Genomic DNA, 25,494 nt, shown 5'->3' on the forward strand with positions numbered 1-25,494 from the left:
ATCGTAACTTGAATTTTACATACAATCCTCACTTATAAAAAATTTTGTTTCCACTCCATGTAAAGTTTTATTTGCTTCAACTCCCTCATGTAAATATTGTGACTTAATTGTCCCTCAAATTTTTTAAGTACAAAAAGATCCAAAAATGAGTATAATTCCTCTTAAATTCAGTACTTTACATTAGAATCGAGTATATTTTCTATTAAATTGAGCATATTTTTTTTCCTATTTTAATATAATTCCAATTAAATATCATTTAAAGAAAATCTAGTATATTTTCTATCCAATTGAGTATCATTTAAATAAAATCTAGTATATTTTTCTATCAAATTGAGCATTTAAAGAAAATCTATTATATTGAGTATATTTTCTATTAAAATTGCCCTTCATATTTTTTAGGTATAATAGTCTAAAAATGAGTATAATTCCTATTAAATTCAGCAATTTAAACTAGAATTGAGTATATTTTCTATTAAATTGAGTACGACTTTTTTCCTACTTAATATAATTCTTTCTAAATTCAGCACAATTTAAAGAAAATCTAGTATATTTTTCATCCAATTAAGTACCATTTAAAGAAAATCAAGTATATTTTCTATCCAATTGAGGTAGAAAAAAAACATGCTCAATTTGATTAAAAATATACTAGATTCTAGTTTAATGTACTGAATTTAAGAGGAATTATACTGATTTTTAGACTTTTTATATTAAAATATCATGGATAATTAGATAAATATATTTGACTAGGGAATAAAAATAAAAATTTATTTCAGTGAAAATGGCATACAAAATTATATTTGCCAACGAAGGACTGCATGCAAATTTTCCCTATAATGCATAGGGTTGGTAACAGGCCTGGCATGGGCCTTCGCAACTTTTATCCTCTTGATGGTCGTAACAAAGACTTCGATGCCTTCCCAATCCCACCCAAATATACTCTATCGAGTTCTATCCGATACCGCGAGCAATGGAGAGCCTCTTCACCGGCTTCCTCCCTCGAGCTTGGACCATCTCCACCAACCGTGGAGTTCTGCCTTCGAATTACTTCGGCAGGACGAGGAACAATGAAGCGATTATCCGCATGCCTCGGAGGAGAGCCACACTGCCTGGAATCTTTTGCATGGCTGTAATTTCTGTTAATATGAACTTGCCTATCACATCTTCGGATTTTCTATTGATGAGTGACTGAAAGATTTCGTCTTTCTTCTGCTTTTCCTGGTTTTGAACCTGCAAAGTTGGGTCTTTTGGGCTCATCGAGTTCGTTTCGCTGACTCTATTCTGAATTCAGTCAAAGGTGAATTTTTGTCTGGTTTACAAGTGAGGCGAGATAACAGTAGCATGGCAAATCCACATTGTTGTCGGCCTGTCGAATTATGATTCTTCCCTTTGTTCTGGGCCAGAGAGTTGATGGAAGATAAAGATTTACTAATGGCCTCCCGATTACCTATACGCACCGCGAGCATAGTTAATTTGGCATGATTTTTTTCATTGATTATCTGATTATGTCATCGTCCCTGTAATGACTCTCTGGCGAGCATGGTCATTGAACTGGCATATTCAGCGTTCTAGCATCTGACTATTTCATCATCACTTTTTTTATGATTTGGATTTTATTTGTTCAAAATAAAATTTCAAGAGTTGGGCATCCCACTTTGTTGCCATGGATTCTTATGTATATAGTTGTTTTTGCCCCCCTTTTATCTCCCACAAATACATAAAATATTCCAATGCAGGAACCGTATCTGATAGCAAAGTTGGATTCTGCCGAGAAAACTTGGAAAGAGTTGTCGGTATGAATATGTTCATCGTATTTAAATAATGTATGATTATTAAATACTTATGAAAATGACTTAATTTCATTATTGGCTTGATATCTAGTTTTGGTGGATTTTGCATATATTCATCATTTTATTATGGCCTACAGATGTTTAGTAGGAACAATCATCAGCTAAATCTTCAAAACTAATTTGTGGCAGCATGAACAGAATTTTTAGTTCCTTATTAGCATTTATCTTGCAATAATGATATGAATATAATTTATTTGTTCTCTTCATAACACTTTGTATTCCATTAATTTTTTTCCTTTTCAGTTTTACTATCATCAATCACTACCCAGATGTTATGACTGATGAGGAATAATTTTCTACAAAGTTTCTTTATCTTATATGACATTTAGTTTTAGGGTTGATGTTGGTTTTTTGTTCCTTTTCAGCCAACATGGTCATATGCATCCTCAATAATAAGTTAATTACTTGGATTCTCAAACATATTGCCCATATGCGGCCTACATTTTATCAAATTCATAACTTTGGAGATTAACATGATACTGAAACGCCAAAATGATTCATTGTTAATTGTTTGTTGCTCCATTCTATTCACAGTAAATGAAGAAAACCCTCATATAAAGATTCCTTTTCAGTTTTCATTCCAGTCCTTTCCCACATTGAAGACTGAAGTAGCCATAAAGGTTTAATTTATAGAAAATCTTCACAACCATTGTGAGGCACTAAAACAGCTGTAGCTTACAAATCAACCTCTTTTGAGAATGTGAGAGTTGTCCACTTTCTTTCTTTCAGGATGCATGAACTTAGCTGACTCTATTGCTTTCATAATGTTCCCTTTAGTGTTAACAGGCAAGTCACACTGTCCAACCTCTTACTAAAGGAGTTGGAGTCGGCATTAGAACTGACTTTCCATATCTGAATTATACTTATTGGCTTCAGTCATTGCTCTCTCTCTCTCTCTCTCTCTCTCTCTCTCTCTCTCTCTAAGGTATCTAGGTTGTCACTCAGGCACCTGCGGTTTGATCCCTAGCTATGACGAATTTACTGAATTTTTCCTCCAAATGGGGTGCGCAACAAAAGTTTGCTGGGCTTCTTGGCCGTCCACCGCGAGCGCTTTCCAATTTACTCTAGTGGTATGTGGGAAAATTCCGTGGGACGGGCCGGTCACCTCAGGGCTAGTCAATGAGGCTAATTGAGTTTATCATTTTTTTTTTCTCTCCAAACTTGTAAATTTAAAACTCTACTCAAGTATTAGATTGAGTTATTGATTAACAATATAGTTCCTTCCAAGTAATGATGTGGCACATAATTTCCACTGCAGGCCAAACTTGCAGATCCTGATGTTGTTTCAAATCATACAGAGTATCAGAAGCTTGCACAATCGGTGGCAGAACTTGATGAGGTATCGGAGATTCCACTTGGTGCCTTCTTAGTTTATAGATTGAAGCACACTGACAACACAAGATGTTTGGTTGTTGATCATTCATGTGTTGTTATTGAATAAAAAATTTCTTCTTAATCTGAGAATAAACAGGTGGTGGTGAACTACAGGAAGTTCAAAGAATGCAGGAGACTACTAGACGAAACAAAAGGTTTACACTTCTAGATCATATTTTTACTTGCCTTGCAATTAATAAGATCATATAATTAACATTGTATTTGTCTGACAATAGCTCTAACAGAGGATGAGAGTGATCCAGATATGGATGAATTGGTTGCTCATGAGATGGAAATGTTATCTAATCAGCTTAAAGATCTTGGGGATAAGTTGAAGGTAGCAATTTAGTAGTATTTGTTGATTTAGAATTCATCTTATTATTTTTCATGTTTAATGTGTTCAAATAGACTATCTGGTTCAACATACCACTTGCTTAGATTTTGATTTCTGACTTTGAGACATGCTTTCTTCATACCATGGAAAGCAATAGTTTGTAACTTAGGCTACGTTTGGTGAGGGGTAATTAGCATTGTAATGTAATCAAGATTACATTACAATATTGATTACTTTGTTTTGTATAGTTTTAAAACTGTAATATAATGTAATCTAGATTACAAGGGCAACAATACGTAATTCATATTACATTCCAAGCTCAATATTTAACTAAAATTTAAATGTCAAATATAACTCTAGTCCATTTCCTGTTCCAACCGGTCGCTAATGCCACTATCGCCATCGTCAACCACCGCCCGCCGGTTGTCAGCTGCCTCCGCAGGCCGCCTCCTCCGCCGTCGGCCGTTGCCGCAATTGCCCCTCGCCGCCGCCTCCCCCTACCGCTGGTCGCCCGCCGCCGCCGATAAAGGTCACCGGATATTTTTGTCATTTTATAATAATACGAATTACATTCTCTATAAAAAATAATGGATACCAAATAAAATAATGTAATCAAAGATTACAGTTTTTTACCAAATGTAGTAATGTAATGTTAATTACATTACATTACAAAGTTTATTAAATTACAAGTTTGATTACATTACCCCTAAACAAACATAACCTTATAGTTTGTCGGGTGCTAAAGTATTCTTCCCATCTTATATACTTATCTCAGGCACTATTTCTAAATGAGGAAAAGTTTTATAACAGATTTGGTGAAAATGAAGTTTGGTTTGTGTTTCTTCATTTGCTTTTGCGTACTGTGTAGATCCTTAATTAAGTGGCTTTCATTCATGAACTTTCTTAGACAACACCGCTGAAAATTTCTCAAAAGCGATCCAACTTTTTTAATACCTATTTTTTCTCATACTGGAATTTAGTTTCCACATCCAGAAAGTTTGCTATATATTGCTCTTGGCCTTTTTTGATCTCAGATTATGATTTATTTTTTCTTGCTCTATAGAGAGATAACCTCTTCAATGTATTTCTTATATGTTTGTTTAAGTGTTGGATATTCTTCCATGTTTATGCTATAAACTAGCACATTTTTTTACTTATTATGTTCTTTTTGGCAATATTTCCACAATCCTACCTCATAATGGTATCATCATCCCATGTTGGGCCCAATATTTATAGTTGACTATATGAAATCTTATCCCCATTATTTTTGTCCCATTAGTTTTTTATATAATCAACAAATGATATACACCAAGTTGTTATATCTTAAAATAATTGATTAGCTAATCCAGTACATGTGAAATATAGGGACCCTTAGTGTGAACCTACAATTGTAGTAAATTATTTATTTCACTTCCGGTAGCTCTCATGACCATCTTTGTTTTATTTTTCACAGGTTACATTGTGTTTGTATATATAAGAAAGATTGCTAATAGACCATGCTTGTGTTTTGGAGCTTTTATTTATCAACACATATGTAAAATGTTAACATTTGGTTCTACCGCAGAAATTTAACTGGCATCCATTTTTCTGAATTAAATCATCTGTTAATTCATCTTTGAAAATTCATTTGTAGGTGTTATTACTTCCTAGTGATCCAATGGATGCTCGCAACATCTTACTTGAAGGTGATCATTGATCTCTGATCACATGTGTAATCAATATTTGCTTATTCTGTTTTTATGCGATTAGGAAGATTGTATGCACCTGATATAGTACAATGAATGAATAAGCAAACGAACCTCACATAGAGAAAAGTGTGTACCAAAAGAGAAAAATATGTCTAACCCTAAATTACCAAACAATTTGACAAGTTATCAAATGATAAAAATGTTTATTTAATATTAAATTGAAGATGCTTCAATCTCAAAATATTTTTTGATTGTTTCCTTTAATTGAAAATGTGTCATTCTCGAATTATTTTCTAATTTATCTCTTTAAATTTTGTTTTTTTTTCTGTGTTATTGTTTTTTTTCTTCTGCATTAGCCCATTACAAACAACAATGTCAAGAATGGCACAAACTTTATTCTAATGCAAATGCATGTCTTAATGTCAGAGTTGATAGGCTAGTTCTAAATTGATAGTTTAGCCATTAGATATTATTTATGTATAGGGGAGGTTGGGGGTTTGATGTGATGATGCAAGCTCTTATCCTCTCTCCCTTCACCCACCTCCAAAACCACCCTCTTCTCATTCTCCTTCCTGTCAAACTTTAATATGCTTCTATTACAATGTTTCTATCATCTTTCTCATTAACTTGATGCTCACAGCACTCACCTCCTCATAGTTATCGCTACCTTTGCCGCTCAAGACCCCTGTGGTGTCTCCTATAATCGACAACTACCCATCTCTTCATTGGTTGTGTGAATCCTTGCTCAATCACTTCTCTACAACTTGTATCGACCATGAGTCCTGGCCACCGCTCATTGACTCAGTAGGTCTAGTTCAACACCTCTCTCCACTAAACCACAGATATTTGTATACTCTGACCGCCTCAACCTCTAATCTGCCTAAAAATCCTCAAGTTTGCTGCTCCTCAAGCTTTTCAAACTATAGATCTTGAAGAAGAATAACCAAGTGGGTTCTCTTCTTCTGTTGCAGCACCTTGAAACTCCTTTAACAGTAGTCTCCATCATCTCTACATGAATTTCACTTTGTCAACCACCATGAGCTGCACTCTCAACAACTTCTAGTGTACCTCTAGGCCAGTAAGTGCTGTATGCTGTTCTCAGTACTCAATGAACGTGCATCACTTAGATCATTGATGCCTACTCTCAGCTTCAGCCTTGTTATCCTTTTGGAAACTTTCTCTTCAATTCTTCTTATGCCAGAAGGAAAAGAATTCCTCATGGCCATCACTACTTGTGCTACTAATACAACCTAAGCTAATTGCAGGATTATCTTTTTTAGAAAGAAGGCATATATAAAATAAAATGAGAGGAGGGAACCAAAAGGAAGTTAATGGTCAAGTGGCAGATTTCAAAACAAGGCAGCTGGAAAAAGGTAAAAATGCTTGATGGTAATATTAAAAAGTACAGTTTGAAAATCCAATAAACATGATATGAAACCATGAAGGTTTTCTTCACATGGATTCTACTGAAAAAGAAACCATGTTGCTAAGATATCTGCCATTGTTATTGCCTACTAAGATAGCAAACAATCTAGTCTTTTCCCTCAAAGTTGGAGTATTATTTATAAGTACTCCGGGTGAGTTTGGATGTGATCAACCGAGTTAAGTTAGACTATGTGGTTTTAATGTCTTGTGTCTAAGTGTGCAGGAATTTAGGAACACAAAAAGTCAAGCGGAAGACACAGCGAGTGAGAAGGATGACACGAGAATCGAGTCAACGGGCTCGGTGCATCCGAGAGACAAGGAGCCGCGAAAAGAGTACACCGGCAGACTAGAAAGACGCGCGTGGTGCTTCTGAGGGACAAGAAGTCCGGGAGGAAGACTGCTCGAGGAGAAGGCCGAAGTTGTGTTCGGGTGAGCTCTACTCTAGACGCCTGGATGATCACCTAATCGAACGGATGGAAAATCGGTCAACTTTGAAGTTGATCGAGTCCATACGCCGAGACCTAGTTCAAGTGCTCGGATTCCCTCGGGCCACATTAGCAAGCTGTTGCAGCGAGGATCAAAACTGGAGTCCACGTCAGCTGACTCTAGAAGCCTAGACCGGGTCCAAGCGCTCGGGTATCGATAAGTCATTGATGAAGAGCAGTTGCGGAGTGGATCGAGTCGACTAGGTCGAGATGGCACGTCAACCATTAGCTAACTTCAACCAGTAGGCTATAAATAGAGCCCTAGTTCTTGAAGTTTATAAAAACACACTCTCTGTACTCGAATTGTTTTTCGAATTTTAAAGTCTGCACTTTCAACGATTGTAATAGGCTACTCCGCCTTCGTCAAAAGGAGATCTTTTAGTGGAGCCTTACTTTGCCTTGGATTAGCAACCTGCCAGTTATAAACTAAGTAAATTCTGCCTCGTTTCTTTAATTTTATGCTTTCATTTTATTTCAATTAACGTGTGTGTCCTTGCTAAGTTTAGAAGCAAGATAAGTTTTTAAGCTTAATTGCAGGCTATTCACTCCCCTCTAGCTGGCCTACTACGATCAACAAGTGGTATTAGAGCAAGTTATGCTTTAGAAGGATTAACCGCTAATTAAAGCAACACGGAGATGGCCAGAGCGAGCATTCACCCGCCAAAGCTCGAGGAAGATTTCGCGACATGGAAAAAGAGAATAGAGGTATTCTTTAAAATAGACTTTGAAATTTTACTAACCATTAAATATGACTTTGTAGCCCCCAGAGATCAGGATGACAAGGAAAAAGAAGAACATCTCTAGAGCAAAAAGGAGTAGAATGACTCCATAGCAAACGACAAAGCAAAGTTCCATCTGCTGAGTATTCTTTCGTCTCAAGAAGTCAATCGGATCGGCAACTATGACTCAGCTAAAGAACTTTGGAAGAAGTTCCTAGAAATGCATGAAGGGACCTCGGACGCTAAACTCGCAAGATGGGACCTGCTTCGGAACCAACTCAGCAACCTCCGGATGGAAAAGGAAGAGACAATAGCTCATCTACACGCAAGAATCAAGGAATTGATCACCGGACTCACGAATCTCAGAGAAGTGGTACCAAACTGAGATTTGCTAAGGTATGCATTAAATGGTTTTCCAAAAACTCCCGAATGGACATCTATAGTGGACTCATTGTACATATCCAAGGATCTCAAGGTAAGTACTCTAGAAAATTTATTTTCCACTTTCGAATTACATAAGTCGAGATGTGCAGGTTTAAGAAATAAAGAAGAAAAGTTGACTGAGAATCTGACACTCAAAGCCAAGAAGAACGAACCGGAACCAGATTCAAACTCATCGGTTTTCGAAGATGAAAGGGCTTATGTGGTAAGAAAATTGAATAAATTTTTTAAAACTAATAAATTTAATAAGACACACGCTAAGAAGTTTATTTCGGGAAAAAGGAAAGTATGATGCTACAACTGCAATGAAGGACACATTAAAGATAACTGCTCCAGATTGAAAGACAAAGGAGCAAGAAAATCTAAACACAAGAACCTCAAAGCAATATGGGACGAGTCATCCTCAGAAGAGTCCGAGCGTGAGGAGTATGCCGGAATAGCACTGATGGCAAGTCATCAAAAAGAGAGCATCGATGAAGGGGGAGCCACTTCTAAAGAAAGCAGCAACAAAGGAGGATAATCAAACTACGAATCCGACACCATAGTAGGCGAGGTCCGTCTTCTGCCTCCTGAACCGTTATATGATGTATTAAACTTATGTCTAGATCATTGTTCAAATTAAGGTCCAAGTATGTTAAATTAAAAATGATAACATCTAAAAGTTAAATTAGCAACGGTTTGTCCGTTAAAACATTTTGATAAAGTTCAAATGGAAAATAGAAAACTGAAAGAGCAAATAAAATTATTGAAAAAGAATTATGCATGCTCCGATTTGAACATTTCACCAATTTTAAATTTTAGAAATACTAGAGTACTAGTTGGTATATTAGAAACCATAGGGGCTAAATTACAAAAATTCCTAGAAATTATGTTCCTAGAAAGTACTTGATAAACTAGTGGTAGAAATTTATTTTGGGTTCCCAAATTATGTTTAGTCTGATTAAAATAATTTTTTATGCATACTAAAATTTAGATTTAGATTAATTTTAAACATTGATTGCAAAATTAATTATCCTGTATGCCTTCTATTTATCTTTTGTGTTGAAACTTTTTTCTGTGAAAAATAAAGACATTATCAACTCACAGAAATATTTTCAAAATTTTCTAATCATATTATTTTTTAATTCTTTCGAAAAATGAATTTTAACAATTAAAAATATTTCAAAAATTGATTCCTCAAAAACTTAATTTTTCTGTGATAACGAATTAGGTTTTCTGATAGAATAAAATTTTTTGATATTTTTTTAACAATTATATGATTTTTTTCTGAATTTTTGATTGAAAAATAAAATTTAAAATTTAAAATTTTTTAGAGATTAATTTTGAAAAACCTGATTTTTCAGAAACTTACCGTTGTATTAGAAATATGTAGAAAAATCAGCCAAATTTTTAGGACTCGAAAACTATTTTTTTTTTATTTTTTTTTGCGAAATAACTCTATCTATTTACAAATATTAATTACAATTAAAATAAAAATATTTTGTACTTGAAATTTTTATTATGTTTTCAAATCATTATGATTGTAATTGTCAAAAATTTTCAGGATTTTTCATACCTTTAAAATAATTTTTAATTATTTATGCCAAACTTGAGAATAAATTGATAAAAATTATTTTTTAATAATTAATTTCAGTAAAAATACATATCACTAAAAATTGCAATATTTAACTAGGGATTAAGTTCCAATAATTTTCAAGCTTTTTTCATAATTTTCCCTAACATATTTTTGATGCGATCAAAGGGGGAGAACGATTAAGTTAAGGAGGAGATATATTTAATTTTTCCTTGAATTAATTGCAAAATTATTACTTGTTATAATTGCAAATATATTGTTTAAATTGTTTTATTATTTGTTTTTAACTCTAGCTTAACTTGGGTTGATGCATATCAAAAAAGAGGAGATTGTAAGTACACCGGGTGAGTTTTGATGTGATCAATCGAGTTAAATTAGGCTCTGGGGGTTTTGATGATTTGTGTCCAAGTGTACATGAACTTAGGAATATAAGAAGTCGAGCAGAAGACGCATCGAGTGATAAAGATGGCATGAGAATCGAGTCAACATGCTTGGTGTATCCGAGGGATGAAGAGCTATGGAAGAGTACATCGGCGACGAGAAGGACGCGCACAGTGTTTCCGATGGACGAGAAGCCGGAGAGAAAGACTGCTCGAGGAGAAGGCCAGAGTTGGGTTCGGGTGAGCTCAACTCTGGACGGCTGGATGATCACCCAAGCGAATGAACAAAAAATTGGTCAACCTTGAAGTTGCCTTGCCTCTAGGTGCTCTGACCAGGTCTAGTTGCCTGGACTCCAGGCGCTCAGACTTGGTCTGGATTCCCTCGGGCCACATCAGCAAGTCGTTGCAGCGAGGATCAAAACGAGAGTCCATGTCAGTCGAGTTCAAGCGCTCGGACCGGGTTCAAGTGCCTGGACTGAGTTCAGGTGCCCGGGAACCAATAAGTCTTTGACGAAGAGTCATTGTGAAGTGGATCGAGTCGACCACGTTTAGGCGTTCGAACTGGGTCCCAGGAGTTACCACATCAGTCAATGGCTAACTTCGACCAGTGGGCTATAAATAGAGCTCTGGTCCTCGAAGTTTATAAAAACACACTCTCTGTACTTGAATTGCTTTTCATTTTTTAAATCTGTGCTTTTAATGATTGTAAGAGGTTACTCTGCCTTCGTCAAAAGAAGATCTTTTAGTGGAGCTTTGTATCGCCTTGGATTAGCAACCTCCCCAATTGTAAACTAAGTATATTCTACCTTGTTTCTTTAATTTTATGCTTTCATTTTATTTCAATGAACGTGTGTGTGTTCTTACTAAGTTTAGAAGCAGATTGTTTTTAACCCTATCCATCCCCCTCTAGCCAATCTACCGGGACCAACATCATTAGGTTTCTAATTTGATGATCAAAATTTTTTTTCAGAGATCTCCTCTATCTGTTGATTGCTAAGCCTTCAACAAGATTATTGATTCTTTCTGCATTCTTATTTTCTTTCAGAGTCATTCTGATACTTTTCCTTGTATAAATTTCTTTATTCATGTTCTCTTGGGACATTTTCTCCCATTTTATCTCATATAAAAAAAGTATTGAGATCCCAGTCCAGCTCTCTTCTTCAATCCTGAAATTTTCCCTCCATCTTCACAATTTTTATATGCCTGTGATATTATTCAATTTAAAGGGAATTGAGAAAGTGAATGATATTTTCTCAAAGAATATGTAAATTCATTGACTACAAAATCGCACCACAGATTTCTCAATCATTGCATCAGTGCTATGTCTGTTTCTCTATTTGTAAGGCTTGTATTCTAGTTTGTGTGCGACATTTTAGAAATCGTTCTATAATTATGTTCCAGCTTGAGTATTAGGAGTAAACTTTATTTTGCACTGATAGTTTAGCCATTGGATATTATGTTTCGGTCTTATATAGTTGTTATTCCTCTATTTTCTATTTGGGTCATATTACTATTTTATTTGGGCTGTAAGACTGTTACTTGTAAGCAAATGTAGAGCTTATTAGCTCAGGTTTGGATAAGATCTTTCATCAAATTTTGATTGTTCACCTAACTAGTTTTATCCATTCATATAGTTATGACCTATATATGATGATAACAATTGCAAAGTGGGTTTGAATTGCTACATGGAACTTTTCCTTCTAAATGACTGGTTTTAGTAACAAATCAAATAGCATAACATTATTAGTTCTTAATAAACTTGGAATGCCTGTAAAACAAATACTCATTTACCAGTTCCTATTTCTGCAACATGCCAGTACATATGGTATGCTATATTTCTTAAACATTGCTTCATATATTGGAAATGTGATATTCCATAATATCCTAGAATATTATTGTTTATAATTCAATATTTCCTTGCTTGTTTTGGGCTATCACAATGCAATTCTATATCTTTTTCTTAATTTTGCATCAGGCTATGTGATGTCCATTGCAAGATGTTTATATCATTTGTATATTTATACCTCCCACGCTGTTGTCATGACAAGAGACTTTCCAATTATTATTTGTTTATTTGAGCCAGGAACTTTTTATTTTAAGTCTTCAGCATCTCCACGGCGCTATATCTGACCAATGTCTTCCCTTCTAATTTCAACTTCACAACAGAGATTCCAGAGTAGTCTTAAATGACTTGGAGATCATATGTTTAGGTTTAATCTAGATCGACAGGCTTCCTAGATAGATTATAACTGTCAGATGTGATTGTATTGCTTGCCTTTATGTTGGGAGTCTTTCCTAATAGTCGTGCATACCATTTTTCTGTTTCATTGATAAATTTTCTCATTTAACATGTTTGCTTGAAGTGTATTATGCTCATATAATCATTGTTTCTCTAGTTTGTACAAAATCCAATTCTTCCTGCTGTACCAATATTTATCCATTTTTTGCAGTAAGGGCAGGTACCGGTGGTGACGAGGCGGGAATATGGGCAGGTGATCTTGTAGGTAGATGATACCTTCATGATCTTTAAATATGTTTTCTGGAAGATGCTCCTACAGAATGTTTCTTAGTAAAAAGATGTTGTACTAGACTACTAATTATCACCGATCCATTTATTACTTGAAACTGATACTGTGGTTTAACATAATTATCTAGTGTTTCAGTGAATCTTCTTGCTTGTCATCCTTTAGGTACGCATGTACCAAAAATATTGTGAGCGAAGTTCTCTAAAATATTCTTCAATTTCTAGTTCAGAGGTATGCTTTTGACTACCTTCCATACCTCTTGATGCTAAGTCACATCAAAACTACAGATATCTATTTTCAGGCTGAAAAGGGTGGATATAAGACTTATGTGATGGAAGTTAAGGGAAATTATGTATATAGCAAATTGAAGTATGAGTCAGGTGTTCACCGTGTCCAACGTGTGCCTCAAACCGAAGCTCAAGGTCGTGTCCATACATCAACTGCGACTGTTGCAATAATGCCAGAGGTACTCTACATAAAAATTGTTGCAACTAGAATGCATTACATTGTAATTTTCAAAGAGATATTGGAGTTTTGTTAACTCATACCATTGACATATAAACAGTGAAGCTTAAGTGATGCATGCTATTACATTTGAACATCAATTAGACAAAGTAATGTTTGTTATGCCTGACCAAATTGTCATGTTATTATGAAAATATTTTCATTCGCATGTTGCTAGTTATGTACATATCCACTTCATGCTATATACCAACATGGATGATAGTCTAAAGCACTTTGAATTTTTATAATTTACTCCAGTGGCAGTATCTGTCAAAGTAAAAAACCTTAGTATAAATGCTCAACTTCCTTGGATGATGGTTTTCTTCTACTATTGGATGTTGTCCTAAGTTTTGGCAAATATCTCAGGGCATATCTAAGCATGGGGGGTCATAAGTGAATGTAATCAGGTTATCATGTAAAAGAAGTTGATTCATCGAGTAGAGTCAATGTAGTAATTGCATTGTGATTTCCTTTTACAGCAAAAGCTTGACTAAGTTATAATTTGGGGCTATGGCAATTTTTCTTATGTAAGACCGTTAATGAATTTCAATACTTACGAGGTTCAGAATGTGTAGATATCTGGTATTGAATTCTGAAAATTTGTTAATTTGCTCTTGGTTATGTGGTTATTGAACTTAGTAAAGTGTCAACTGTTGTTACACAATTGCAATCTTTTGCTTTCATGATTTATACATAGTGTGACACAATCAATGAACCTATGGCACTACTCAGGCAGATGAAGTTGAAGTAGTAATTGATCCAAAAGACATTGAACTAACAACAGCAAGATCTGGAGGAGCTGGAGGTAACAGTCAAACTTGTCTCTGTAATTTGATTCTCATTATTTAAGTACGATTTAACTGCTACAAGTTATACCTGCGTGATATTCTGATGCTTTATCCTTTTAATGGATGCAGGGCAGAATGTAAACAAAGTGGAAACAGCTGTTGATCTTTTCCATAAGCCTACAGGAATACGGATCTTCTGTACCGAGGAAAGAACTCAGCTTCGCAACAAAGACCGTGCATTTCAATTACTGAGAGCAAAGCTGTGAGTTATTTAGGGAAAATATGATTTAGAATCAGCCATTAGAATACTTGGTGATCCTTTGCAATTTTGGCACACCCTAACCTTTTTTTTATTCTTATAATTAAGTGATTCTTCAGCGCGTTTCTTATTTCCTATTTTCACCACATAACATGTAACCCATTAGTACATAACAGAGTCTAATCAGTTAAAAAATTTGATCTATTACCATAAAGTGATATTAAAAGAGTTAGTTCTTGAGGAACAAATGGATGAAGTTAAAACAGAAAAAAATGATGGTTGTTTGATGAATTTTGTAATCTTAATTCTTAATACTCACTCAGTAGTAGTCCATGTAGTTGGTCCCAAATAGTTGGAATTTCGTACCTTTTGCTATTGTTATTGTACCATCTGCTTAGTGAATATATCCATTCAATTTCTGATCACCTGTTACTTATTTGTAGTTATGAAATGAAAGCAAGCGAGCAACAAGAGTCACTAAGGAACCAGAGGAAGTCACAGGTTGGTGATAAAACATTCTAAGATGATTAATATGCATGTAAAATTTCAAAGTTTTATCCATACACATCTAACAAATCTAAAACTAATATATGTGTGATGTTCTTCATTATTTTTGTCAAACACGGTGGCACAACCTAGACACACATTAGGAGCAAGTTAAAATATTCTTGAATGTAACTTTGGTCTATGATGGGAAGAAATGAATAACAATTTAACAGACATGCTAGAGTGACTGAAATGCAAAAGTTCAGAATAGGTTATTTGTTGGGTGGAAGTATTTGGTGATTCATATATGTTTGTTGTTAAGGTTTCTAAAGTGACAATGGATGTTTAAGTACTGATCTTGCATATGAGAGAGGTAGGGTATGAGCTCTTGATCCTTGTCGAGGGACAGATTTTGGTTAATTCTGGTCAATCAAGTATTCGTTATGTGCACTATGGTGTTCCCCATCTATTTGGGGTTGGCTATTGGTCAAAATTGTCATATCTCACCTTTGAGTTTTATGTAAAATTATATCGCTAGTAATATCAAATATTGAACACTTTTAATAGCGAGAATCCCTTTTTTTGCACTGCATCTAGGTGCCAATATGAGGGTCAACTTTTGGATGACCACCTAACCCAATATTTAACATCTCGTGCACCAATTACACCTGACGATCTGGTCTAACAAAAGTAGAGTTAATATCCATGCCCAGATCTGATGTAGTTTTACATTGATGGTCCTTTTGGAACACAGCTCAACTTTTTTTTTCATATGTTATGTGTTAGAAGAAAAACTAGCTCGTTTGCTTGCTTGTATTGTAAGCAATTCATGGTAGGCCATGTTGGAAATTAAAGTTGACTTTTGGGAAATTACAACTTTAGCTTCTTGGAACTACATCTTTTGGAATTACAACATGTTGAAAACTAAAATTATCTTCTTGGAACTACATCCTTTGGAATTACAACTTGTTGGAAATCCAAGTGGATTACTTGGAACTATATTAGGATTAAAGTATTTTTCATAGTTTTAACGGTTGAGTCCTTCATTTTCCAATGTAATTAAATAGGGAGTTTAGATTGTTTGTTTGAGTTGTATATATGGGGATGGACTCGTAAGCATTTGTATCCCCAGCTGATCAAGTACTCAAATACATATTTTTCTTAGTAAAATTTCTCTTTCTTTTATCTTCATTTTTGTGGCAATTACTTACGTTTTTTGGTTGTCTTCGTCCAAAATTTATTGCCAATCTTGGATCATCAGAATATTCTCTATATTTTGATTATAATCAAATAAATTGAAAGTTTCAGTTGTAAACTAATTCTCCTATCATATCTAATTTAACTTGGTGAAACTAAGCATGAGATGATTATTGAGGCAGAACATACACTAACACAATGGTACGAAGCTGAGTGCCCTTAATTGTCATGGATGAGTACTGTATGGTACAAACTGCCGTTTGCAAGTATACATTATTCAATGGCTAGATTACTTCAGCGCATGATTTTGCAATTTGAGACTTTTTTTCCTGCAGTCCCTGAACACAAGGGAAAGTTGGGATTAGAAATTACTTGACAATTCATTAAATTGCTTCTATACAATTCTAATTGAATTGTATGCCTTGTCTTATCTAACTTATGGAACGACTCAGGGAGTTTCTTTCAAAGGGTAGTTGTCCCCTTTGGTTGGCCATTTATACATCTGTAGTTTGTGAAAACTATGGATTGGCAGAATTTGCATATTGTGATTTTTGCTATAGATTCCAGAATTCAGGAACGGTATATTTTAATTCTTTTTTTATTATTCTCTTTTTTAAGGTGATATTTGTCTACTGTGAGAGACCTCATTACTATCAACTGAATGATATTTCTTTCATCGCCTTGAGCTACCTTGACAATAAACTTATATCTTCAGCGTAAATATTTCATATATGAGATGCATGCTTGAAAGTTTTGACTTTTCTTGAAGGTGGGGACTGGTGCCCGTTCAGAGAAAATAAGGACATACAATTACAAGGTAAAATGTCATGGATATTGTCTTTACTGTCTTAAGACAACCATTGGAAGGATTAGTTCAACCAAAACTATTATTCTAATCTTATGATTACATTGTCAGTAATGAATTGCAATTTTTTATTTATAGGATAACCGAGTTACTGACCACCGATTGAAGATGAACTATGAGCTAACTTCCTTCCTCTCCGGTGATATTGAGGCTGCTATTCAGGTGTTGACTGATGCTAGTATTTTGATATTCCATTAATTTTCATTTTATTTTTTTAATATTTTTTATTTTAAAAAGGTTTAATGTGAATTTCAGTTAAATTGTCTATCTATTTATCTATCTACACCACATACCTGCATATTTAGGTGCTGATGATGGTAGTATTTTGATATCCATTATTTTTCAATTTCCTTTTTTAGTATTTTTTTAAATCTTAAAAAGGTTTGATGTGAATTTCAGTTAAAGTCCATGTCTATCTATTTATCTACACCACCTACGTGTGCATGTTCAGGTGTTGATTGATGGTAGTATTTTGATGTTCCATTAATTTTTTATTGCCTTTTTTGGTATTTTTCAAATCTTAGAAGGGTTGCATCTGAAGACTAGGGACACCCACGTATTCACTTGCAATAGTAGTGTGTGCTGGCTTTAAAAGAAGCTAAGCACTCCAAAATTGGGATCCATATTCCCTTGTCTAGCTATTCAATTAGCACACTTATTTGTCGTTATCCTCACTGCTTTGAATGAGGTCAACTCTATTTGTTTTTTAGTTGGCACTAGATATCCAGTTTACACCGACTAATCCTGGGGATGACCGTCTTGGCCCCACAGAAGTTTTCCAATGACTACCAGGGTAAATTGAGAAGTGCTCCAGTCGGCGACCCAACAGCCAACGTTCTTAAGTCAATCGGAGATCAACTCTATCTTATTGTATGGGTGGGAGTTAAAAATCTGACAAGGACATATAATCACCAATGATCTTTTAGCAAGATACACATCTCCATTCTAGCATAGAAAATTTTCAGAATATGCTTCTTGTCGCTTCGGAAAATCATCCAAATGCCTTTTTAATAAGATAATTAAAGCTATCTTTGGGTTCCTTTCCCCCTTTCACATCCTTACTATTTGAAATTGGAATTTGTTCTTCTCTCAACTTTATGCATGGCCATCGTACTAGTAAAGATCTCTCCTTACAGCTTTTGAACCCAAAAAGGAAAAGAAAATCTTAAACCACTTTTGATTACGTTAATGTTCGTACCCAAATATCTCTCCTTACATTTTTAATTCTTATCTGTCTCGACTCGGCTGAATTCAATATTATTCTTCACATTTTGAACTCCAATAACACTTTTCTTTGTAGGCTTGTGCAGCCATGGAGCAAAAGGAACTGTTGGAAGAAATGGCTGAGTCTGTTGCTGCATCTGGCGCTTGATCAACCACATCTACCCATTGTAGGTGCATCTATCAATGCCTACTTTCTTAACATAATTGTTATTGCACCATGAGATAATTCTTTTAGTTCCTTGAAGAGTCTTATTTTTGACTCACAAAAAGTTGGGTTCCTATGTTGCATCACCATCCATTGGGTGTGTTTGGTTTAAGTTATCATGCATAACATTGGTGATGTGATTATCAGTAACCAAGGTTATAAGGAATAAAATATTGCATAATGTTGTTTGGTTCAACCTTTGGAATACTTATTTTGGGAGAAAAAAATTGGAAAAAAAATTTTGGAAATTTTTTTTATTAACCCCGAAATCACTTAAAACCTCACGCTTCCAAGGTAATCACATCCGGGTTATATCCCCCATTTGCTGACATGATAGGCATGTTTCATTACCTGAGAATCAGTCATTATTTGAACCAAATAAGATTAAATAACATAATCTTAAGTCGATAACCAAGGTTATTAACAACCAAACATGCCCTAAGAGTTTTGTTTATTTGGATTGAATTTATAAAGGTGAGGAGGGATGTCCTTTTCGCTTCTTTCCCTAATGTTTTCCATCCAAGTAAATAAACCTAAAGGTCATCCATTTGTTGTCTTCTGCTTATGCAACGTCTTAGAACTCTACCTTAGTTTGTGGCTTTCGGTTTGCCATATCTCATAGTGTTATTGATTTTCTCACAACATTTTTTTATTTAAAAATAATATCAACTTTTCATTTGAAGATTATGAATTTGAATTCTAAAATAGAATTGAAATGCTAGTTCAGTAGCTAACTAGGTAGCTTTATGTACTGCAAGAGTTGACTTACAACTCACCCCAAGCTTATTGTAAAGCTTTGAGGCTTACATTGGTCGACATACATGACTTGAATACCTTTTAAAATTATAAAGCTTAAACAAGCAAGTCCTAAGTAGTTCACCTATTAATTAGGCAATAATAGATCTATATAATTTAAGTCTAATAATAAACCAGGATCACACCATTATAATCACAATACAAAGTTCATAATCTCTAAGATATCAACTCCTTGACTTGGGCTATCTGTCATTAGTCACATAACACTTTTTTGATTAGGGCTCCCTACCCTTGAGGCCTTCAAACTCTTCAATTTTGGCTACTTATGCTCCATTTATTCAAGTTCCTCATCTGCTTGAGGTTACACCACCAAGCTCCTTTTCAATCTAGGTCACTTAATCTCAAACTACGAGTATCCCTTCAATCTGGGCTATCTTTTCTTAAACTCCAAAACACTTGATCCTAGCAACTGACATCGAGCTTCAAGTTTGCTTAGCATGACTAACACATTTGATGTACCAATATCAAACACACCTAACTAACTTAAGTTGTATTGTGAAATGATAAAAATTTCCCCAACTCTCTCTTTTTTGTTTGTTTGTTTGTTTGTTTATTTAACAATCTTCCCAAGTGAGTGACAATAATAAGCATAAAAATGCATCAAAACAATTAGAAACTCAAATCTCCCTTTAATTCCCCTTCAATTCGGGCATCATGTGGAACTCTCACACACGAGTCAAGCTATCATTAAGGTGATCCTCTTTTTTCCGAATAAAGGAGGTTTACTGACTTAAGCTTCAACATCTCTCCTCCATTGCCAACTATCAAAATAATACTAACGAGATACATGAAAAATATGTATGATCATATAGATATCAATCAAGCATAGTGATCAAACAAGCGTGAAATACTTAACAATCATAAGTCCATGCGAACTAATTCCATACAAGTATTTGCATGATTTTCCATTTATATGATATTCTCATGAAAAACTCTATCCTCTTGGACATAAGCAATTTATCCTCCATGTTGATCACCAAATTCAATTGACAGGACTAAATTTGCACACTTAATTCGTCAATCAAATACAAATTGACAACTTAATCTTCTGCCAAACATCAAAATTCATGATTAGCCTCCATCATAAAGGGGGAACTAATAAAAACTTCAACCTAGAGTTAAACCTTATCTTTACAATAAACTATTCAAAATAAATGCAAAAATACATTATAACATATGACAGGAGATGGGCATTCTATAGGAGATGAGCACGGCAGGACTGTTGTTGCAAGTCTTCAAAAGGGAGATTAGAGGCTCGGGTTGTGCCACAAAGACGAGGATATTGGCTATGTCATGTATGGTGTATCTCATTTAACAATCTAGGGACCGCTATAATTTTGATGGAGGGGTGCCAAATCTCAACAGGATGTTCATAAAGATCCAAACGCATGTGTTTAGATCTTTGAACTCCTAGATTCTACATTCTTATTTGGTTCTAAATATAATTTACTTATAAAAAAAAAAACAAAGATACATTATAACATATGATCTTTGGGTCAATGAGGAGCTTCTTAAGCTTGATCTATTATCAAGTAGACATTACACAGCTTCATTCTCTCCCTTGATCAGTCAAGTTTGATCACCTGTCTAAGAATATCCTTAATTAGTATGGATAATCCTATAAATTCACAAGTAAATTATCAAATCCAAACCACCGACTTGAAGCATTTTTGAAATGTCAAATATCATGATTAAGCTTAATCACAAGGGAGGAACTAATTTTCTAATAAATTCTACCTTGTAGCATCATTGCTACGATCCTTATGGAATCATTGAGGTAAAATGTGCTTGATGATAGAGTTTTCCCAAGTTGCTTGGGCCCTACAAAGGGGGTAGGGGTGAGTTGAAATATGATTCAGCACAACCAAGTGGGCCAACCATGAAGTAAAGTAACAACTTTGAACTCTTTCATGTCCTTAGTGTGTTGAATATTGAGGCAATTCGACTCAAGTTGATGGACATTCTATAAGTCCTACCCGACTTTGTTGTACTCGGGCACATTAGTTTGTCAATTCTCTTTAAAGTTAAATATAACCTTCTTCGAGGTATTAAGTTTAATTTGGAATGCTCGATTGATCAAGGTCGGTTAAATGTTGCAAGTGATGAGTTTGCTTCTCATCATTCAGCTACTTCTAGAGATTAATAGAGTAAATAATCTACTTATGAAAATATTGAACTGAGTTCCTAGAGTAACTAGAGATTAACTCTGCAAAAGGGTGGTTGCGAAGGTTCTAAACTTTATGATATTTTGCTTGTATCATGTTACATGTTCGATATGTTGATTATATCATATTCATTTTGAGTTATTGGAGTTTTATCGCTACACCTTGTAGATAACTCACTCGAGGGCGTAGTGTTTTTGCAGGATGCTCAAATCAAGACGGAGGTATATCTAATTGTGGGGAGCTTTATCTTATTGATTGAAATTTTAAAGAGTTGATCTCACTTATTAATTACTAGTTGTAGTTGGTGCTTATTATTTTTAACTATTAACTGAAATCAATTATAGATTGTTGGATGATCTTACTTTCTTTATTATAGTTAGACTAACTATGTGACTTTGATGTTGATGATTGTTTAAAATGAATTGGTTATAATTGATGACTTTGTCTTGAATTTAGAGACATCGATAAGCTTGACTAAATCAATTGGAATAAGTATAAAACTAGTGAAGCTTCTATCTCGCAGCAATCTCTACTTAGAGACTACTTTGTGTATTGTTTTGTTTTTTTGGACATTTATAAAATCGTGTGAATAGGAAAAACATTTAACACGAGCATAATTTTACCTACTCAGATTTTTAAGACTTGCCTATGGGCTGGGTCTGGTTCAACGGACCGGTTACTCATTGACCTGGTTCAACGGGTCAGCCCGTCTAGTGACAAATTGCCGATTCAATTACTGTTTGAATTGGTGATTGAATTGTTGGTTGTTATCTTTTTATTAAAATTAATTTTGTAACCTATTTATCTTGAATTATTTGATACGGGTTATTTTAACTTTCTATTAATTTTACAATCTATATATTTGAATTATTGATATGAGACTATTATATCTTTAATTTATTAATTTCAGTTAACTATTTTAATTGTTCATTGGTTTTATTTTATTTATTCAATATTGAATTTATAAAGATTATTGATTTGTATGATATATGTAACAATAAATTTATTAACAAATATAATTTATTTAATAATAAAATTATATTTATAGTGAAGAAATATGTAAAATTAATTAAAAGATATAATTCATGTGAGATATATATAGTTGTTTTTATCTTGCGGACTTTGTCTGATATTTTTCTTAGTTTTTGGATATGTCATTTAAGATTTTATTTTAAGATTTAAAGATAATTAAGTTATCTTATTGCATAAGAAAAATTTAAATTGATTTTTTTTTAAGTCTAAACAAGGTGTGCGAAAGTCCTTAGTATATCATATATATATATATATATATAATTTTAATACTAAAATAACTAATGTGGTATTAATTTCCCTATAGTCTATGATGATAGGTAGACAAGTTAAACAAGTATAAATTCTTTTTTATATTTTATATTTTTATAAATTTATAATTTTTAAAATAATTTTTTTAAAAAATAAAATAGTAATAACTTTGAATCATCATGAATAGTAAATTGAACCGAAATCAACCGTGTTGAATCGTGAATCGTTTCTACTTTAAATGTTAAGGTTAAGAGTTGGACCACTTTAAAATGTTAAGGTTAAGAGTTGGACCATTGAATAGGTGGTTCAGAATTGTTAACTCGGAGATTCTAAATTGTGATTTTGAATTGTGATCCGGTCTAATTTTTTTTTAAATTTTTTTTAGCATTTTATGTTCAATACATGGCTTTCTAAGTTATTAGTTAATAAATAGGTTCTCAGATGTTCTAAGATTGTTCTTAAAGATTTTACCAGTTTACAATAAATCAAACCGAATAAATCACACTACATGTATTTTTTTCCATTTTCTAAATCTAAATTAACACAGAGCATCAAAATTTATGATCGATGGCTTGAACAAGACAACACAAATATTCCAATTATTGATCCGAAAAGCTAGAAAAAGAGTAGATGATTTCTAACTGGAATCATCTTCCTTCTAATCACAGAGTGCCTTAACATTGCGATCCTGTTTCTCCTCATCAATCTCCTCCTGCCCAAATCCTCGTAATAAAAGTCAAAAAATCCAGGATTCTCTCTTTGCAATCCATCCCACACTGCCAATCAAGTTCTTATGAGCCAAACAATTGAACAAATCAAATCAGCATCGCAAAGGAAGCCGCGCCGAGGTTGATCATGGAGGAACTAGTGTTACCTGCATTGGTGACTACTGGTTGGATGTTAGCGCGTTTGGCAAGAACTCTCGCGCAGTCTTCCCTATCCAAGTGGAAGGTCAGGCACCTCTCTATCAAGTGCTGAACCTGCAACTTCATCCAGTCAAAGAAACACATGTATCGAATTCATGGTAATACCACAAAGTAGTAGTAGATGATGAGTTCTATTTACCCGGCAAATTAAGTTCAAATTCTAGGAGAATTAGTAGAGACAATGAGAGAATTAACGTAGTCGATCATGTACCAAGCGAATGCATCGGGCAGCACGGGAGCGGTAGAAAGACGGTGGCTCCGAGCGATGGCGGAAGGCTGCGGCCGCGGCCGCGGGAGGAAACATGTTGCTGATGCTTCTCTGGTAGGGATGGTGGTGTGTGGTGTAGAAGAGGAAGCAATGTAAAAAGGAGAGATGAAGGCCAGCACTAGATATGATCAGTGAGGATGAGGCATAGTGGTCCAGGAAATATCTATATGCAAAGAAAGATATTTGGAGTCAGATATTTGAAGGTGAGTCAGATATTTCAAGATGATAAACTGTTGGCCTTTTTGAAAGGTGATTGGCTGAGAAAGTATCGTTCACATGGTCCTCATCCTCCCTTCTGGCGTGGCCGCCTGTATAAGAAGGTCACGTTGCCTCTTAACTCAGAACGGCACTTTCCACGTCGTATTCTAAATCAATAGCACAATATTTTTAAAGATTATTCAGATACACTCATTCATGATTCAGAAAAAGATCTTTGCGCTACAAAAGAAAAAGATCTTTGTGCGCCTCTTGAGTGCACCGGTTAGCCCTCTAAATAGTTGATCTGGCATTTAAGGTTTAAATGCTAGTTGTGACACACCGTAAGAATTTTCTTTCGGTATAACTATGTATAACGATAAATTTAATAAAGTTGATTTTTTAGATGGATTTTTTTGAGTGTTTTTAATTTATTTTGATGGTGGATGCAATTTTTTTGGAATCGAGTCGATCACTTTCAGGATTATTTGATTCCAAGAATTGAATAATTGTCAAGTTTTTAATTTATTCTAGTGGTCGATGAAATTTTTTATAAGAACGGATCGATTATCTTTAAGATTAATCAATTATAAGAACTAGATACTTAGATTATCAAATAAAAAATCTCTATGCCAACCGAGTTTGAAATATGGGACAACTCGGCTATTGGATCGTCAAACTGTTCGCGCATCTAAATTTGCTCGATTAGTTAATGAGGGAAAGACCATCCACCTTCAGAATTAGTCAAATCCAAAGTATAGATACTATAATTAACCAAAAAAATATTAGAAACATCTCCTGTGGGTGTGATCTAGTCTTAGAAATTAGAATTTGAATTTCAATAGTCGAATATTTTAAAGATAGATCAGATGAGATTTGAACACGTAGTAGTAGTAGTAATAATAATAATAATAATAATAATACTAATAATGATCGCTGTTTTGATAAATGAATAGTAAAAGAAGGCAAATTGAATATAGCGATAAAGATATGGGCACCTTGCAAAGTCCGGCTAAGTGAACTGGGACGCACTATGTATATGCGTCCAGTACTGAAGTCCAATATTATTCAAATGGCTGGGGAAACAAAATCCAATAAAAAAGCATAAATAAATCTCGATCAAATGGCTCTGGTGATCTTGATCTAGTATGTATTTTCCCATAGGATGCATCGTTCTAAAATTCTAAAAGGTATATCATATTTTATTTTATTTTTTATCAAAGGCACATATAATTCCAATATTACCCCTCCCATCAACGTCCGTAACATCAAGTTATTTTCTTAAATATCTGAGCTCATTGAACCTTCAAAATCAACACTATGATATTTTAATTTCTCGTAATATAGTAGTGTTAAATTTTAAAAATCAATGCAAAATGGTGTTAAACCTTCAAAATCAGCATTACAATGGGTTGATTTCTCGAACCCAGTAACACAGTAGTAACAAACTGATGTTCAACATTGAAAACCACTACTAAAGTAGTGTTAGACATTCAAAATCAGGAACACCCTATTCTGATTTCT

General features: G+C 34.3%; 2 protein-coding genes across 8 annotated transcripts; one reads left to right on the top strand and one right to left on the bottom strand.

The window, feature by feature from the left end:
- The first annotated feature begins 904 nt into the window (after nt 1-904).
- On the top strand, nt 905-21,755 carry LOC122009096 (peptide chain release factor APG3, chloroplastic). Of its 3 annotated transcripts, none has more exons than XM_042565118.1 (16): nt 905-1,126; nt 1,734-1,790; nt 3,106-3,186; nt 3,319-3,376; nt 3,458-3,558; nt 5,189-5,240; nt 12,717-12,766; nt 12,957-13,022; nt 13,093-13,257; nt 14,028-14,100; nt 14,213-14,345; nt 14,786-14,843; nt 16,795-16,842; nt 16,969-17,052; nt 18,191-18,281; nt 21,469-21,755. In XM_042565118.1, the coding sequence occupies exons 1-15, from the start codon at nt 968-970 to the stop codon at nt 18,260-18,262; spliced, it is 1,257 nt and encodes a 418-aa protein (XP_042421052.1). In that variant the 5' UTR covers nt 905-967; the 3' UTR covers nt 18,263-18,281; nt 21,469-21,755. The 3 variants fall into 3 exon arrangements, with proteins under 3 accessions (XP_042421052.1, XP_042421050.1, XP_042421051.1); XM_042565116.1 differs by having other exon boundaries at nt 21,490-21,755; XM_042565117.1 differs by having other exon boundaries at nt 21,501-21,755.
- Nucleotides 21,756-23,115: 1,360 nt separating this feature from the next.
- Nucleotides 23,116-23,957, bottom strand: LOC122011616. 5 transcript variants are annotated; one of them, XR_006119985.1, is made up of 3 exons: nt 23,647-23,949; nt 23,456-23,561; nt 23,116-23,357 (listed from the first exon to the last, which is right to left on the bottom strand). XR_006119985.1 is itself a non-coding variant. In XM_042567997.1 (3 exons), the coding sequence occupies exons 1-3, from the start codon at nt 23,809-23,811 to the stop codon at nt 23,283-23,285; spliced, it is 294 nt and encodes a 97-aa protein (XP_042423931.1). In that variant the 5' UTR covers nt 23,812-23,957; the 3' UTR covers nt 23,116-23,282. The 5 variants fall into 5 exon arrangements, 4 of the variants coding, with proteins under 4 accessions (XP_042423931.1, XP_042423932.1, XP_042423929.1 ...); XM_042567997.1 differs by having other exon boundaries at nt 23,116-23,371; nt 23,456-23,567; nt 23,719-23,957; XM_042567998.1 differs by having other exon boundaries at nt 23,116-23,371; nt 23,719-23,953.
- Nucleotides 23,958-25,494: the final 1,537 nt, after the last annotated feature.

This window comes from Zingiber officinale, chromosome 8A (genome assembly GCF_018446385.1).
Source record: "Zingiber officinale cultivar Zhangliang chromosome 8A, Zo_v1.1, whole genome shotgun sequence".
NCBI lineage: Eukaryota > Viridiplantae > Streptophyta > Magnoliopsida > Zingiberales > Zingiberaceae > Zingiber > Zingiber officinale.

Bases quoted from the DNA above. Each gene is read 5' to 3' on its own strand.
- LOC122009096 (XM_042565118.1), top strand. From the start codon at position 968: ATGGAGAGCCTCTTCACCGGCTTCCTCCCTCGAGCTTGGACCATCTCC. The intron at 3,377-3,457 runs GTTTACACTTCT...GTCTGACAATAG, and splicing joins ACTACTAGACGAAACAAAAG to CTCTAACAGAGGATGAGAGT. The intron at 14,346-14,785 runs GTGAGTTATTTA...ACTTATTTGTAG, and splicing joins CAATTACTGAGAGCAAAGCT to TTATGAAATGAAAGCAAGCG.
- LOC122011616 (XM_042567995.1), bottom strand. From the start codon at position 23,811: ATGTTTCCTCCCGCGGCCGCGGCCGCAGCCTTCCGCCATCGCTCGGAG. The intron at 23,568-23,718 runs GTACATGATCGA...GACTGGATGAAG, and splicing joins CTGCCCGATGCATTCGCTTG to TTGCAGGTTCAGCACTTGAT. The intron at 23,358-23,455 runs GTAACACTAGTT...CTTGATTGGCAG, and splicing joins ACCAGTAGTCACCAATGCAG to TGTGGGATGGATTGCAAAGA.